Consider the following 16,221-nt stretch of genomic DNA (forward strand, 5'->3'; position numbering starts at 1 on the left):
TCTCTTGTTTTCAAGTACCGTACCTGTGTTATCGTCAACTACTGATACACGTCATACGAACAAAATCTTATCACGATCATGAAGCCAGTGTTAGGTATAGTGTTTTTTTGTATTGTTCAGCCGTCCCTCTACTGGGACATGTATGTAGATTCCTCGTCAAATATTTCTTTCCATGAAAAAATGTTGAAATATGTGTGAATTCCTAAGGGACCAAACTGCTGAGGTCATCGGTCCCTAGACTTACACACTACTGGAACTAACTTAAACTAACTTACGCTAAGAAAATCACACACACCCATGCCCGAGGGAGGACTCGAACCTCCGGCGAGAGAGGCTGCGCAATCCGTGACATGGCGCCTCAAACCGCGCGGCCACTCCGCTCGGCATTCTTTCCATGTTTTGATCAACTAATGTTAATGTGGATGTACATTGACGGTGAGCTTTTGATGAATTATTAAAGGAACTAGGATGATTACTGGGTTGTCGTCGACATGGTCATTACAGTCGTAGGACGAGCTCGGACGGGACATGGAAGAGGTAGGAAATCAGTCACCGCATCTTACAAGGATATTACAATTCGCCTTTCTCTAAAACTAAACTAAACTCAGTCTTGGAAGGTCCAACGGTACCGACCGGCCGCCGTGTCAACCTCAGCCCACAGGCGTCACTGGATGCGGATATGGAGGAGCATGTGGTCAGCACACCGCTCTCCCGGCTGTGTGTCAGTTTACGAGACCAGAGCCTCTACTCCTCAGTCAAGTAGCTCCTCAGTTTGCCTCACAAGGGCTGAGTGCACCCCACTTGCCAACAGCACACGGCAGACTGGATGGTCACCCATCCAAGTATTCGCCTTTATCGCTTTCAGAAAAACACAGATAACGTACACGCAGGGGCCAGAAGAGGTGCATCCAGTGTCTTAACCGCATTATAGGCTACAGTGAGCCATTTATTACATTCTCTTTTGGAAACTTAAACTAGTGCGTTGTTGCCATTTTTCGGGGTGCACTCAGCCTTATGATGACAATTGAGGAGCTACTCGACCGAATAGGGGCGGCTCCGGTCAAAGAAAACTATCATAACGATCGGGAGAGCAGTGTGCTGACCAGATGCCCCTCCTACCCGCATCCTCATCTGAGGATGACACGGCGGTCGGATGGTCCAGATGGACCACTTGTGGCCTGAAGACGGAGTGCTTAGTGCTTTAAGTAAAAATACTTTCCGTATACACTTCATTATGGTGGGTCTCCATCAAGCACAAGTTCGCATCAAATGGAGACAGAGAGCCAGAAGAGAGGATCCAAACAATGAGGAAGAAGAAGAGGAAGAAGACAGAAAGATAATAGAATTATACTGGTGCATCGATCATGACATGACTTACTTACCTATGTAGACATAACTTATAAAAACGTATGTATAAAAGTAATTCAGGTGTAGAATAACACCCGCAATTACACACTCTGTTACCAGAGATATTTAAAAATGTTTTAGATTAACACTTGGCAGGAGCAGAGACGGTGTTACCTGCAAGCGGATTCACAGGAAAAGGTCTATCACAACAAATGGCTCCGAGCACTAAGGGACTCAGCTGCTGAGGTCATAAGTACCCTAGAACTTAGAACTACTTAAACCTAACTAACCTAAGGAAATCTCACACAACCATGCCCGAGGCAGGATTCGAACCGTAGCGGTCGCGCTCTATGACAACAGAAAAATTCGAAAAATGGCTTGCGAACTGCTGTATGGGGGTAAAATGTTTAGAAACAGTACGCATGAGCTTGAGAGGTATACGAAGAAAAACTAGAATCAATATAAAGCTAGAGTTTTGTTCCGGGCCGACATTTTGTACCACATACCACTCAATGCAACTGGAGGCATAGCAGAGCGGTATATTTTCCACTCGAATTGGTCCGGGATATTTTTCTCACGAAGTACGCCATGATTGTCCGCCGTTCAAGCTATGCTTTGCTGACGTGGTCTGTGGTTTGAGGAACGACTGGCCGATTTTTGAGACAAGGTACTTTAAGAAGTTTGTCTTTGGCAGATGTACACCGTCTATCTTGACTGTTTGCATTTCTCGACAAGTATTTAGTTTTATTTATATTAAGACGTAGTCTGGAGTGTTCAAGACGGTTGTTCTGTGTTCTGTTGTGTTGTTGAAGGTCGTTTTGTCGTAAGTAGGCAGTAGATCTTCATCAACATTCAGCATGTGCCAAGTGGTAACTTACGCAGGTCTCTGTTGACAGTGTCGATTGTTACGATACACAGTACGGGGGAAAGAGCAGATCCCTTATGGGCGCTAACAAATAAGGGAAAAACCATATTATGCTCAGCCATAGAATGAACTTTTAGGATTATTACATATATATTTCACGTTTTTGGTGCAATTTACATAACGACGAGGTCATTTCGTCCGTGCTTATGGTTTACAATGGATATTATTCGTGGAAAATCAGCGATAATATGTACACAGTAACAATTGTACAACTATAATTTCTTTCGCTTCTCGTAAAAAGATATTTTTGTTGAGTATTCTGTTGTGTTCTTATGTGTCGTGAAGCGTTAAAAATTTATCCTTTTTCTTTAGGATGTCAGTGACGTATGGCACATATTTTTTATGTTTTAGTTCTGTTTGTTCATTAAGAATTTTGTTCGGATACGCATCTACTTGGGTGTAGATTTCAAGTTCTTCTTAAATGTTAATAGTGTGTTCTTTGGGTATCCTGTGTAGAATTTTTACTGCATTTCTATTTTTTCTGGTTTGCGTTTTTGGTTTCGTAGGTGCACGTAAAATGTTGGCTGATTACTTTCACTGTTCCACGCGTGTTCTTCGAACCTTAGTTTGAAATTTCTACCTGTTTACCTGATGTAAGATTTGCTGCAATCGTCTCAAGAGATTCTATAAATTTCTGAGTAAAGAAAATAGGGATTTTTGGTTTTCCTGATCGTATTTTTGGTTGCAATTTATTATTGGTAGGAAAAATTAGTTTTGCTTTCCTCTTTTTAAATAGATTGTTCGTTTTCTTGATAGTTGGCCAGTATATGGTGATGTGACTACGGTAGGTTTATTTGTGATTCCTTCCACTCTTTTAAGCGTTATTTCTCTCAGTATATCGTTTGTTTTTGTTTGTCAGTGTACTGTTCGTATAGGGTGAGCACCATTTTGAAGTTCAAAGCATTCTGCTGTACTGTATATTCCATTATTTTCTTTCCTTTTGTACTGCAACAATGTCACACTGTGACTTTGTGACTCTGTTACTCATTGCTACGAAGAAGGCATATTACGATGACAGGAGTGTTCGTTTACTATAATGTTTGTTGTGGTGGGTTTTCTATACACGGTTTATCAAAAGATGAGGTCAATCGTTGAAGAGATGATAGAGGACCTTATTTGCAACGCAAAACGTGACCTTCCATTTTTTCGTATTCGTCTCTGTACACGAAAAAAGGTGTGTTTGGGAGATGACGCGTTTGCACGCCGTAATGGACGTGACAGGTTCTTACCAATTGAGTGAGTTTCTTTAGCTGCTATTTGGGTATGATTTTTTAGCTAAGTACAGCATTCGTTGTTACTGATGCTGTGTTTCTTTTGTTCAGCCTTCTATGCAGCTGAATCAGATGGCTTACGCTTAAGCCGTCTGATTCAGCTGCATAGAAGGCTGAACAAAATCAACTGCAAAGATGAGCTCCACGTATGAACATCTACAAAGTTTGCTAACAAGGAATACTGGGACATGCACTTCGTTAACGGGTTTTGCAATGATAACGCGGCCGCAGATGAAAGGGAGTCTTGAGAGAGCTTCCTGCAACGAAGCCATCAAAGGAAAAGTGAAATGAAGTGATCGCGTGGCATTGATGGCCGAGAGGCCTCACCCAAAGAAGTTCAGCCGCCGGGTTGCAAGTCTTATATTAGGTGGCGCCACATTGGGCGACCTGCGCGTCGTTGATGATGAGATGATGATGACAAGATCGCAACACCCAGTCCACGAGCGGAGAAAATCTCCAACCTGGCTGGGAATCGAACCCAGGCCAGCTGCATCGTAGGTAAACACGTTACCAGTCAGCTAAGCAAACCATCCAGAGATATAGGTATTTCAAGCACTTCACCAACGCTTGGAGGATACAAGAATGCTACATCTTACGCTTCATTTTGGTCGACCAGGAAATGCTCCAGGTCGTGAAGAAGAAATTCTTAATATTGTAGAAGCACGTTCATATATCAGTACAAGGCGTCTTTGGTGACGTGTTGGAGTCCCTCATTCACTTGTTTGGCGAATACGTCATCGGCAAGGTCTTCATACAAGCCATCTGAACGCTGTGCAAGTATAAAAGCCACAAGACCATAGACATTATCTCACATGCTGTCAGTGGTTATTACAGATGATTAATGACCAATCAGATTTCGTGAATCTCGTCTTATGGATTGCCGAGTCAGGGTTCACAAGAAACGATGCTATGAACAGACACAACTTTCTCTTTTATGCTGATGAGAATCGTCGTGTAGCTCTGTCGGCTTCATTCTAATCAGATTCAGTGTTAACCTATGGGCAGGTATTCTCGCTGGTTCATTGTTCGTCGCATTCATACTGGACGATAGAATGGGAGTTCTGATTATGTGCATTTCTTAGTAGGTGTGCTTACACCAATACTGGGTGATGTTCTGCTACAGACAGGACATAACATACGGTATCACCTCGTTGGTACTCCAGCTCATTTCCTGCTACGTGTACAACTATGATTGGACGACCGCTTTTCCAACTTCTTTGATTAAAAGGAGCAGTCCCTTTCCTTGGACAGTCCCTAGATCTGACACGACGCGACTTCCTTCTCTGACGTTTCCTCATAGAGAATGTGTACAGACCGGGTATAAAAAGCACAGAGTAGTTCACTGCAAAGATACGTCAGCAGGGATTTGGTAACTTGCAGCGAGAGACGAGACTGCGCGATGAAGATTGTGTCCGTGTGAGAGGGCGGCATTTCGAGCATCTGCTGCGCTAAGACTAAGACAATCTAAGGACAGTGACAGGTATTAGTGTAATTACTAAAGGAATTAGATGAATAAAATAAAATGAATAACATGAGAAACACCTTAACCGAGATTGGAATTCAAAGAAAAGATAATCTTCCGCTTTTGGAATTACTAATGTAGCTCCAAAACGGTGACGAACACGAAAATACTGTATTAATATTTTTTGTTGCAAGTAAGGTCTTCCATCATCCCACCAAGGTTTGACCTTAACTTATACGCATATGTCTAATCTGTTGTAGTTGTTACTTTTACTTACTGTTAAGTCTAGAAAACATTTTAATTTATTTTTTCCACTCCCATCGTGATTTTTATTCTAGGTTTCCAGCTATTTAATTGTTAATGGATCGTTTGTACGTCGTTATCGCTACCATTTACCAGTAGTTAAAGTGGGATACACTGACGAGGAGAAAAACTCCCAGCACCAAGAAATAATTAATGTAGAACAATGTCAGTTCAGGAATGTATTTGTCTAAGTACCATATTTAAGTAATTAACTTAGCAAGTTCACAGGTTGTTGTTGTTGAGGTCTTCAGTACTGAGACTGGTTTGATGCAGCTCTCCATGCTACTCTATCCTGTGCAAGCTTCTTCATCTCCCAATGCGTACTGCAGCCTACATCCTTCTGAATCTGTTTAGTGTATTCATCTCTTGGTCTCCCTCTACGATTTTTACCCTCCACGCTGCCCTCCAATACTAAATTGGTGATCCCTTGATGCCTCAGAACATGTCCTACCAACCGATCCCTTCTTCTTGTCAAGTTGTGCCAAAAACTCCTCTTCTCCCCAATCCTATTCAATACTTCCTCATTAGTTACGTGATCTACCCATCTAATCTTCAGCATTCTTCTGTAGCACCTCATTTCAAAGGTTTCTATTCTCTTCTTGTCCAAACTATTTATCGTCCATGCTTCACTTCCATACATGGCTACACTCCATACAAATACTTTCAGAAACGATTTCCTGACATTTAGATCTATACTCTATGTTAACAAATTTCTCTTCTTCAGAAACGCCTTCCTTGCTATTGCCAGTCTATATTTTATATCCTCTCTACTTCGACCATCATCAGTTACTTTGCTCCCCAAATAGCAAAACTCCTTTACTACTTTAAGTGTCTCATTTCCTAATCTAATTCCCTCAACATCGCCCGACTTAATTCGACTACATTCCATTATCCTCGTTTTGCTTTTGTTGATGTTCATTTTATATCCTCCCTTCAAGACACTGTCCATTCCGTTCAACTGCTCTTCCAAGTCCTTTGCTGTCTCTGACAGAATTACAATGTCATCGGCGAACCTCAAAGTTTTTACTTCTTCTCCATGGATTTTAATACCTACTCCGAATTTTTTTTTTTTTTTGTTTCCTTTGCTCAATATACAGATTGAATAACATCTGGGAGAGGCTACAACCCTGTCTTACTCCCTTCCCAACCACTGCTTCCCTTTCATGCCCCTCGACTCTTATAACTGCCATATGGTTTCTGTACAAATTGTAATTAGCCTTTCGCTCCCTGTATTTTACCCCTGCCACCTTCAGAATTTGAAAGAGATTATTCCAGTCAACATTGTCAAAAGCTTTCTCCAAGTCTACAAATGCTAGAAACGTAGGCTTGCCTTTTCTTAATCTAGCTTCTAAGATAAGTCGTAGGGTCAGTGTTGCCTCACGTGTTCCCATATTTCTACGCAATCCAAACTGATCTTCCCCGAAGTTAGCTTCTACCAGTTTTTCCATTCGTCTGTAAAGAATTCGCGTTAGTATTTTGCAGCCGTGACTTATTAAACTGATACTTCGGTAATTTTCACATCTGTCAACGGCTGCTTTCTTTGGGATTGGAATTATTATATTCTTTTTGAAGTCTGAGGGTATTTCGCCTGTCTCATATGTTTTGCTCACCAAATGGTAGAGTTTTGTCAGGAATGGCTCTCCCAGGGCTATCAGTAGTTCTAATGGAATGTTGTCTACTCCCCGGGCCTTGTTTCGACATAGGTCTTTCAGTGCTCTATCAAATTCTTCGCGCAGTATCATATCTCCCATTTCATCTTCATCTACATCCTCTTCCATTTCTATAATATTGTCCTCAAGAACATCGCACTTGTATAGTCCCTCTATATACTCCTTCCACCTTTCTGCTTTCCCTTCTTTGCTTAGAACTGGGTTTCCATCTGAGCCCTTGATATTCATACAAGTGGTTCTCTTTTCTCCAAAGGTCTCCTTAATTTTCCTGTAGGCAGTATCTATCTCACCCCTAGTGAGGTAAGCCTCTACATCCTTACATTTGTCCTCTAGCCATACCTGCTTAGCCATTTTGCACTTCCTGTCTATCTTATTTTTGAGACGTTTGTATTCTTTTTTGCCTGCTTCATTTACTGCATTTTTATATCTTCTCCTTTCATCTATTAAATTCATTATTTCTTCTGTCACCCAAGGATTTCTACTAGCCCTTGTCTTTTTACCTACTTGATCCTCTGCTGCCTTCACCACTTCATCCCTCAAAGCTATCCATTCTTCTTCTACTGTATTTCTTTCCCCCATTCTTGTCAATTGTTCCTTTATGCTCTTCCTGAAACTCTCTAGAACCTCTGGTTCTTTCAGTTTATCCATGTCCCATCTCCTCAAATTCCCACCTTTTTGCAGTTTCTTCAGTTTTAATCTACAGTTCATAACAAATAGATTGTGGTCAGAGTCCACATCTGCCCCTGGAAATGTCTTACAATTTAAAACCTGGTTCCTAAATCTCTGTCTTACCATTATATAATCTATCTGACACCTTCCAGTATCTCCAGGCTTCATCCATGTATACAACCTCCTTTTATGATTCTTGAACCAAGTGTTAGCTATGATTAAGTTGTGCTCTGTGCAAAATTCTACCACGCGGCTTCCTCTCTCATTCCTTACCCCCAATCCATATTCACCTACTACGTTTCCTTCTCTTCCTTCTCCTACTATCGAATTCCAGTCACCCATGACTATTAAATTTTCGTCTCCCTTCACAGGTTAAGCGCGACAAAAGCCACTGCAAATGTGAAATGCTCCTACATTAATAACGGGTGTAACCACCTGAATGTTGAATGCAATCATGCAAACGTACATGAATTTTGTCGTATGGGTCGTCAGTTTGTGGAATTCCAGTTCCAGTTCGTCTGTCAGTATAAGGTCGATGCAGTCCGATGGTGTCCCATATGTGATCGACTGGAGACAGATCAGTTGGTGGACCAGGCCAACGCAACATGTCGACACTCTGTAGGACATGTTGAATTATAGTAGCGATAAGTGGGAGAGCCTTAACATGTTTGAAAAACACCCTGGAATGGTGTTCGCCGGCCGGTGTGCTACAGTCTGGAACCGCGCGACCGCTACGCTCGCAGGTTCGAGTCCTGCCTCGAGCATGGATGTGTGTGATGTCCTTAGGTTAGTTAGGTTTAAGTAGTTCTAAGTTCAAGCGGACTGATGACCTACATAGTGCTCAGAGCCATTTGAACCATTTGGAATGGTGTTCATGAATCGCAGCACTACAGGTTGAATCACCAATTGAGGTACAAATTTGTAGTCAGGGTGCGCGGGATAAAAGGAGATGTGAGAACTACAGAGGAATCACCCTGCTATGCCACTGTGGAAAAATCAATGAAAAGATCCTGGAGAAGAGAATAAGAAGCAGTATTGAAAGTAGACTGCAAGAGGAGCAGTATGGTTTCAGACCGGGAAGATCAACAACGGACCTCATATTTGCGGTAAGCAACTGCAGGAAAGGCACTATGAGTACGGGGAGGACTTAATCATGGCCTTTTTAGATATTGAGAAGGCGTATGACAGTATCTGTAGGGACACGCTCTGGGATGTGCTGAACGCAAAAGGGATAGATGAAGAGATAACACGAAAAGTCAGAAGAATGTATGAGGGAAGTGAGAGTTGTGTGAAAGTGGGGAGGGAACGTACTGCATGGTTCAAGCTGGAAAATGGGCTGCGACAGGGAAGTGCACTTTCGCCTTTATTGTTTATTATTGTTATGGATGAAATCCTACAGCAAGTATCAGATGCAATTGGAGATCATAAAATGAAAGCAGTGCTTTTTGCCGATGACCTGATGTTATGGGGAAATTTCGAGGAGGTGCAAGAGCAGTTAGATGCATGGGAGGCAACGGCAGCTCAATATGGAATGCATTTCTCTGCAATGAAAAGTGAAATAATTGTCACAACAAGGAAGAAGAATAGGCCAAATGTGGATATAACTTGTGGAGGGGAAAAACTACAAGTGGTAGAGAACTTCAAGTACCTGGGAAGCATGATTGAAAGTAAGGGGGGAAACGCAATGGAAATAAATGAAAGGTGCAGAAAAGCAGGGCAGTTCTACAGATGCATTAGGGGGCTTATTTGGAGCAAGGAGGTGCCACAGAAATCCAAGGGAATTATATACCGAACCTACTTTGTCCCCATATTGGCATACGGAAGTGAGACATGGGTAATGCACAAAAGCGACAAAAGTAGAATACAGGCTAGTGAAATGAAGTTCCAGAGGAGCAGGTTGAGTGTAACAAGACGAGACAGGTTGCGAAATGTGTATGTGAGGGAAAGACTATAGGAGGAACCAGTACAGGACAGGATAGAAAAATCAAGACTGCAGTGGTATGGACACATGAAGAGAATGGATGAGGGAAGAATTCCAAAGAGGATGTTTGATCTGCAACTGGAGGGGAAGAGGCCCAGAGGAAGACCAAGAGATAGATGGGTGAAGGGAGTGAAGGAATGTGTGACGAGAAGAGGAGAGAACTGGACGAAGGTGGAAGAGGGGGAATGGTGGAAAGACAGAACACGATGGAGAGGCTTGTGTTCCCGACAGACCCAGCCAGTGGCTGGAAACTGTCCAAGATGATGATGGTGCGCAGGATAACCAAGGAAGTTCTCCAGGTGCTATAAAAATCACAGCCCGCACCATAACTCCAGTTGTAGGTCCAGCATGTCTCGTACGCAGACAGGTTGAGGCTGGAACTCACAGTCCTCCTCCTAAACAACATACCGCCATCAACGGTACCGAGGCAGAACCAGCTATCATCATAAAACATAACACACCTCTACTCCATGCAGTGAGTTCTCACTTGACACCACGGAAATGGCCAATGGCGGTGATTTGGGGTCAGTGGAACGCACGCTACAGGACGTCTGTATCGGAGCTGTCGTTGAAATAACCGACTGCTAACAGTTCGTTGAGTCACTGTAGTGACATCTACTGCTCAGATCGCTCCCGTAGACGCAGTGCGATGCGCGCCGAACACGGAGGTCTTTCCTCTCGGTATCGCCAGGTGGCCCTTCGGAGCCTCTTCTTGTTTCGACCGTACCTTCCCGTGACCACCACTGTCGACAATAATTTGACTGTATCCCTTCCAAGTGTTTCTGTATCACGGAAGCAACATCCAGCATCTCGTTCAAAGTCAGCTGTTGATAACGCGTTTCGTCGCCTTAAAGGCATTCTTGACTAACACCAACTCACTACGCCCAATCACAAAGGTTATTAACGCACTTGATCGTTATAGCACTTATTTAAAGCAAACCTGATTTGCATCCTCATGCCGGCCGGAGTGGCTGAGCGGTCCTAGACGCTATAGTCTTTAACCGCGCGACCTCTACGGTCGCAGGTTCGAATCCTGCCTCGGGCATGGATGTGTGTGATGTCCTTAGGTCAGTTAGGTTTAAGTAGTTCTAAGTTCTAGGGGACTGATGACCACAGAAGCTAAGTCCCATAGCGCTCAGAGCCATGTGAACCATTTCCCATCCTCATAGTGGCACTACTAACTGGCGCGAAATATGAATGGACGCTATCTTTCAGATTTAGAAACACGTCCACCAAATTTCGTAACTCTTGCACAACTCTTTCATAGTGTTGCGATTTTTTTCCGTCAGTGTATAAAGTGCCGTTCTTTGACTTAATAGGCTCTGTGGGCTCTTCGGAAAGAAAATTTTTCGATTTTACAGTTGTGTTAGAGTACGCAGACCTACACTGCAGGCCATTAAAATTGCAGCACCACGAAGATGACGTGCTACAGATGCAAACTTTAACCGACAGGAAGAAAATGCTGTGATACGCAAATGATTACCTTTTCAGAGCATTCACACAAGGTTTGCGCCGGAGGCGACACCTACAACGTGCTGTCATGAGGAAAGTTTCCAACCGATTTCTAATGCACAAACAGCAGTTGACCGGCGTTGCCTGGTGAAACGTTGATGTGATGCCTCGTGTAAGGAGGAAAAATGCGTACCATAACGTTTTAGCAGAATATGGAACCGGTAGGTTCAGGAGGGTAATACGGAGCGCCCTGCTGGATACCAACAGCCTCGTATCACTAGCAGTCGAGATGACAGGCATCTTATCTGCATGGCTGTAACGGATCGTGCAGCGACATCTCGATCCCTGAGTCAACAGATGGGGACGTTTGCAAGACAACAACCATCTGCACGAACAGTTCGATGACGTTTGCAGCAGCATGGACTATCAGCTCGGAGACCATGGCTGCGGTTACGCTTCACGCTGCATCATAGGCAGGAGCACCTGCGATGGTGTACTCAACGACGAATCTGGCTGCACGAATGCCAAAACGTCATTTTTTTTCGGATGAATCCAGGTTCTGTTTACCGCATCATGATGGTCGCATCCGTGTTTGGCGACATCGCGGTGAACGCATATTGGAAGCGTGTATTCGTCTTCGCCATACTGGAGTACCACACGGCGTGATGGTATGGGGCACCATTGGTTACACGTCTCGGTCACCTCTTGTTCGCATTGACGGCACTTTCAACAGTGGACGTTAGATTTCAGATGTGTTACGACCCGTGGCTGTACTCTTCATTCGATCCCTCCGAAACCCTACATTGCACCAGGATAATGCACGACCGCATTTAGCAGGTCCTTTACGGGCCTTTCTGGATACAGAAAATGTTCGCCTGCTGCCCTGGCCTGCACATTCTCCCGATCTCTCACCAATTGAAAGCGTTTGGTCAATGGTGGCCGAGCAACTGGCTCGTCAGAGCTTGAGCCGCCCTAAGCTACCTATTGTTGCTTCCCTTCGTCGTTCCCCAGCCGGCCACAGACAACTCTATACACTTCCGCGGGGTTAATTAGCGTTCAGTAAATCGACACGTTTCCACAAAGTTTTCATGTAGTGTGAATTACTTTAAAACCATCACCCAACATTAATTATTCCAATACGTCCATACTATACCCTCTACAAGATGCATTGTGCCTTTTTTTAGCCCTACTGTTCGCTCAACGTGAGTTAGGTTATCTTTAATGACTTCATGTAAGGAGCATAGCTTTTGCCATCTTACACTATGTATACGATGAGTGTTTGATTCGCTACATTCTGCACTTAACTGACTGACAATTATCAAGATCTCAACCAGGAATGTTGTGTCCGCAGATTCGAGTCCAGTCACTGTAAAGATGACGATCATCAACGACGGGGATACAGAGGCGCAGGTCCCGCAGATGGAGGCCGTCCGGGACTCCAGCAGTGAGCAACAAGTCCACCGGCTCGCTGTGATCGGGTGCGAGGAGCCCCGGCTCCAGAAGGGGACACCCGTGCAGCGTTTCTTCAGCGGCCGCTGTGTGCTGGTGACAGGAGCCACCGGCTTCGTGGGCAAGGTTCTGCTGGAGAAGCTGCTGCGCTCCTGTCCCGACGTCGACACCGTTTACGCCCTGGTCAGACCCAAGAAGGGATTCAGCGTCCAGCAGCGCATCCAACACATCCTCTCCAAGCCGGTGAGCTGTACTGACAGGTAGCAAGCTGTCCGAGTGAACTGGGGGACAAAAACACACCACGGAGCAATTATCCAAGTGGGATAGTCAAGTCAATAATGCATTGGTTAACGCCTGACCCTTGTGCAAGCTGTTATTCGGCTTGGTACTGAATGGCAGCGTTATTGGATGTCCTTCTGAGGGATATCCAGCCAAATCCTGTCCAATTGGCACATTAAATCGCCAAAATTCCTATATGGTTGGAGGACTGTTCCCATAATACCCAGAACGTTCTCTACTGGAGAGAGATCAGGAGATCTTACTGCTCGAGGTAGGGTTTGGCAAGTACGAAGAGAAGGAGCAGAAGCTCTTGGCATGTGTAGGCGGCATTATCTTGCCGAAATACACTACTGTCCATTAAAATTCCTACACCAAGAAGAAATACAGATGATAACGAATATTCATTGGACAAATATATTATACGAGAATGCAATTTTGTTACATAGATCCTGAGGAATCAGTACCCCGAACAACCACCTCTGGCCGCAATAACGGCCTTCATACTTCTGGGCATTGAGTAAAACAGACCTTGGATGGCGTGTACAGAGGTACAGCTGCACATGCAGCTTCATCACGACAACACAGTTCATCAAGAGTAGTGACTGGAGTATTGTGACGAGCCAGTTGCTCGGCCGGGTGATACGCCAGTATGGCGATGACGAATACACGCTTCCAATGTGCGTTCACCGCGATGTCGCCAAACACGGATGCGACCTTCATGATGCTGTAAACAGAATCTTGATTCATCCGAAAAAACGACGTTTTGCCACTCGTGCACCCAGGTTCGACGTTGAGTATACTGTGTCTGTGGTGCAGCGTCAAGGGTAACCGCAGCCATGGTCTCCGAGCTGATAGTCCATGCTGCTGCAAACGTCGTCGAACTGTTCGTGCAGATGGTTGTTGTGTTGCAAACGTCCACATCTGTTCACTCTGGGATCGAGACGTGGCTGCACGATCCTTTACAGCCATGCGGATAAGATGCCTATCATCTCGACTGCTAGTGATACGAGGCCGTTGGGATCCAGCACGGCGATCCGTATAACCCCCCTGAACCTACCGATTGCATATTCTGCTAACAATCACTGGATGTCGACCAACGCGAGCAGCAGTGTCGCGATACGATAAACCGAAATCGCGATAGGCTACAATCCGACCTTTGTCATAGTTGGCGCGTCTGTAGCACGTCATCTTCGTGGTGTAGCTATTTTAATGGCCTGTAGTGTACAATATCTCGCAAACGATTTACACTAAAATCCCACAACAAACACCGCTGATATTCTAATTTACCATACTTTGTAGTTTGTTAATTTCAATAGGCATTATTCCATTTAAAAAGGTATAGATTTGCACAAAAAATACGTTTCCTAAGCAGTATTACAATCTGTGCTATTGGCTAATGATACGAGCCACTGACTACCTGTCAGTTCTGTAAAAGCCGCACAACAATAGCACATTTCATTTCCGCATGTCTGTCCAAAGGAATACTGCATCGTTCTATCGTCATTCTGAACGATACAGGCACTGCGATATCGTATTTATTCGCCGATACCGAGCTGCGATTATCCATTAAAATATCCTCTCCTGTAAGAAAATTGCATAATGTGTACACGAGTGCAGGTTGTGGTGCAATAACGACGACTTCCGGAAGTTTGGATCTGGTCGTGAGTCGTGCACAGATAGCCAAATGAGTAAGGCGACCCTTGCGTAGAGCGGGAAGTCCGGGTTCGATTCCCAGTCGGTACAAATTTTCATTGTCGTCAATTCCTGATACAGCGGTCATGTATAACACAGAATGTTGCAGGGAGTCCATTATTGTTCTCGGATGGTGGGCGCTGATGTGGAGGGACTACGACGTGCTTAGTGTACAATTCGGCGATCCTCCATTGCCCTCACGACGCAGTGCAGTCTGACGTCAAGTGAGTGCCGCGTCCGAATATCCCACAAATCTGGACACTGCGCGGTTCGACCAACCAGCCTAACGGAGACACAAGATGAGGTCCCTTTCAAACTCTGTCAGGCGCTGACAACACTGTCTCACAAGAGTAGGCGTCATCTCCATGTCCTTCACAGTGGTCAGTCTGCATTTGATGCTGCTCACTCCCCTTATATACCCTACCAGACCTGGTAAGATCACTAATGCACTCTGGTGGCCATTCTCAGTGTCACAGAGAATTGAAATTCACAATGATACTGCTATACTGACATGCCACCATGTTTTTTTTTTTTAGGGCATTGTACGACTAGCATCTGAAAGACAGTACCTCCTACGTAGTTCTGTGTTCAGGTGTTCAGTAACATCGGGAAGGAGCAGCGGGGACGCCTGGTGGCGGTGGCTGGAGACGTCGCGCAGTCGGGCCTGGGTTTGAGTCCCGACGACGCGGCGATGCTGCGCCACAGAGTCTCGGTCATCTTCCACGTGGCCGCCACCGTCCGCTTGGACGAGGAGCTGCAGGTGGCTGCGGCCATCAACGTGCGAGGCACGTGGGAGGTGCTGCGCCTCGCCCGAGACATGCCCAACCTCAAGGTGAGTGCTGCAACTCTCAAACAGCTGTCTTGCTTATACATACACAATATCTCGGCAAGCCACGGTACAGTGCGTGGTGGATGGAACTTTATATTGCGGAGACATGGTTTAGCCACAGCCTGGGGGGTGTTTCCAGAATGAGATTTTCACTCTGCAACGGAGGGTGAGCTGATATGAAACTTCTTGGCGGATTAAAATTGTGTGCCGGACCGAGACTCGAATTCAGGACCTTTGCCTTTCGCGGGCAAGTGCTCTCTCCTTTCTTTGGGGAGTGCTAGTTCTGCAAGGTTCGCAGGAGAGCTTCTGTAAAGTTTTGAAGGTAGGAGACGAGGTACTAGCAGAAGTAAAGCTGTGACGACGAAGCGTGAGACGTGCTTGGGTAGCTCAGTTGGTAGAGCACTTGCCCGCGAAAGGCAAAGGTCCAGAGTTTTAATCTGCCAGGAAGTTTCAAAAGTGGTCGTTCTCGTAATGTGGAAACGGAGCGGTTTATCGGATGTCTAGAAGGGCATAATCATTGGCATTTGGGCCAAGGATTGAAGAATTTCCAGAATGGCTAACTCCGTAAACTGTTCACGTGCCAAAGTGGTTACGGTATACCGTCCATGCAAAATGGCATTATCCAAAACTGATCCTCAGGTGACTGTGGTACATCATCGGCCGTCTCGGGTCTACGATATTTCCGAGCCGGGGCAAAAATTTTATTAGTGGTGCCTCTTCCCCCTCCCCATACCACCCTCTCAAGCGCTTCAGACAGAACGTCAAAAATGTTAAAAAATCGATTTTTCAAAGATGCGCTCCTATTATAGTACGCATGTTTCTGAAGGTTTGATATGCAAAAGATGTATGTTACAGAAAATATAAGACATGTTATTTGGTCCTAAATGTGCCA

The 16,221-nt window shown here is 44.9% G+C and overlaps 1 protein-coding gene across 2 annotated transcripts in view; it reads left to right on the forward strand.

Moving 5' to 3' along the window:
• The window catches only part of LOC124711258 (putative fatty acyl-CoA reductase CG5065), a 240,792-nt gene that overhangs the window by 134,765 nt on the left and 89,806 nt on the right, over positions 1-16,221 (forward strand). For both annotated transcript variants that reach the window (XM_047241230.1, XM_047241231.1), the window contains 2 exons: positions 12,432-12,772; positions 15,093-15,332. In XM_047241230.1, coding sequence (XP_047097186.1) covers positions 12,432-12,772; positions 15,093-15,332 — 581 coding nt within the window. The remainder of the gene's footprint in view (positions 1-12,431; positions 12,773-15,092; positions 15,333-16,221) is intronic.

Source organism: Schistocerca piceifrons, chromosome 8 (genome assembly GCF_021461385.2).
Source record: "Schistocerca piceifrons isolate TAMUIC-IGC-003096 chromosome 8, iqSchPice1.1, whole genome shotgun sequence".
Taxonomy (NCBI): domain Eukaryota; kingdom Metazoa; phylum Arthropoda; class Insecta; order Orthoptera; family Acrididae; genus Schistocerca; species Schistocerca piceifrons.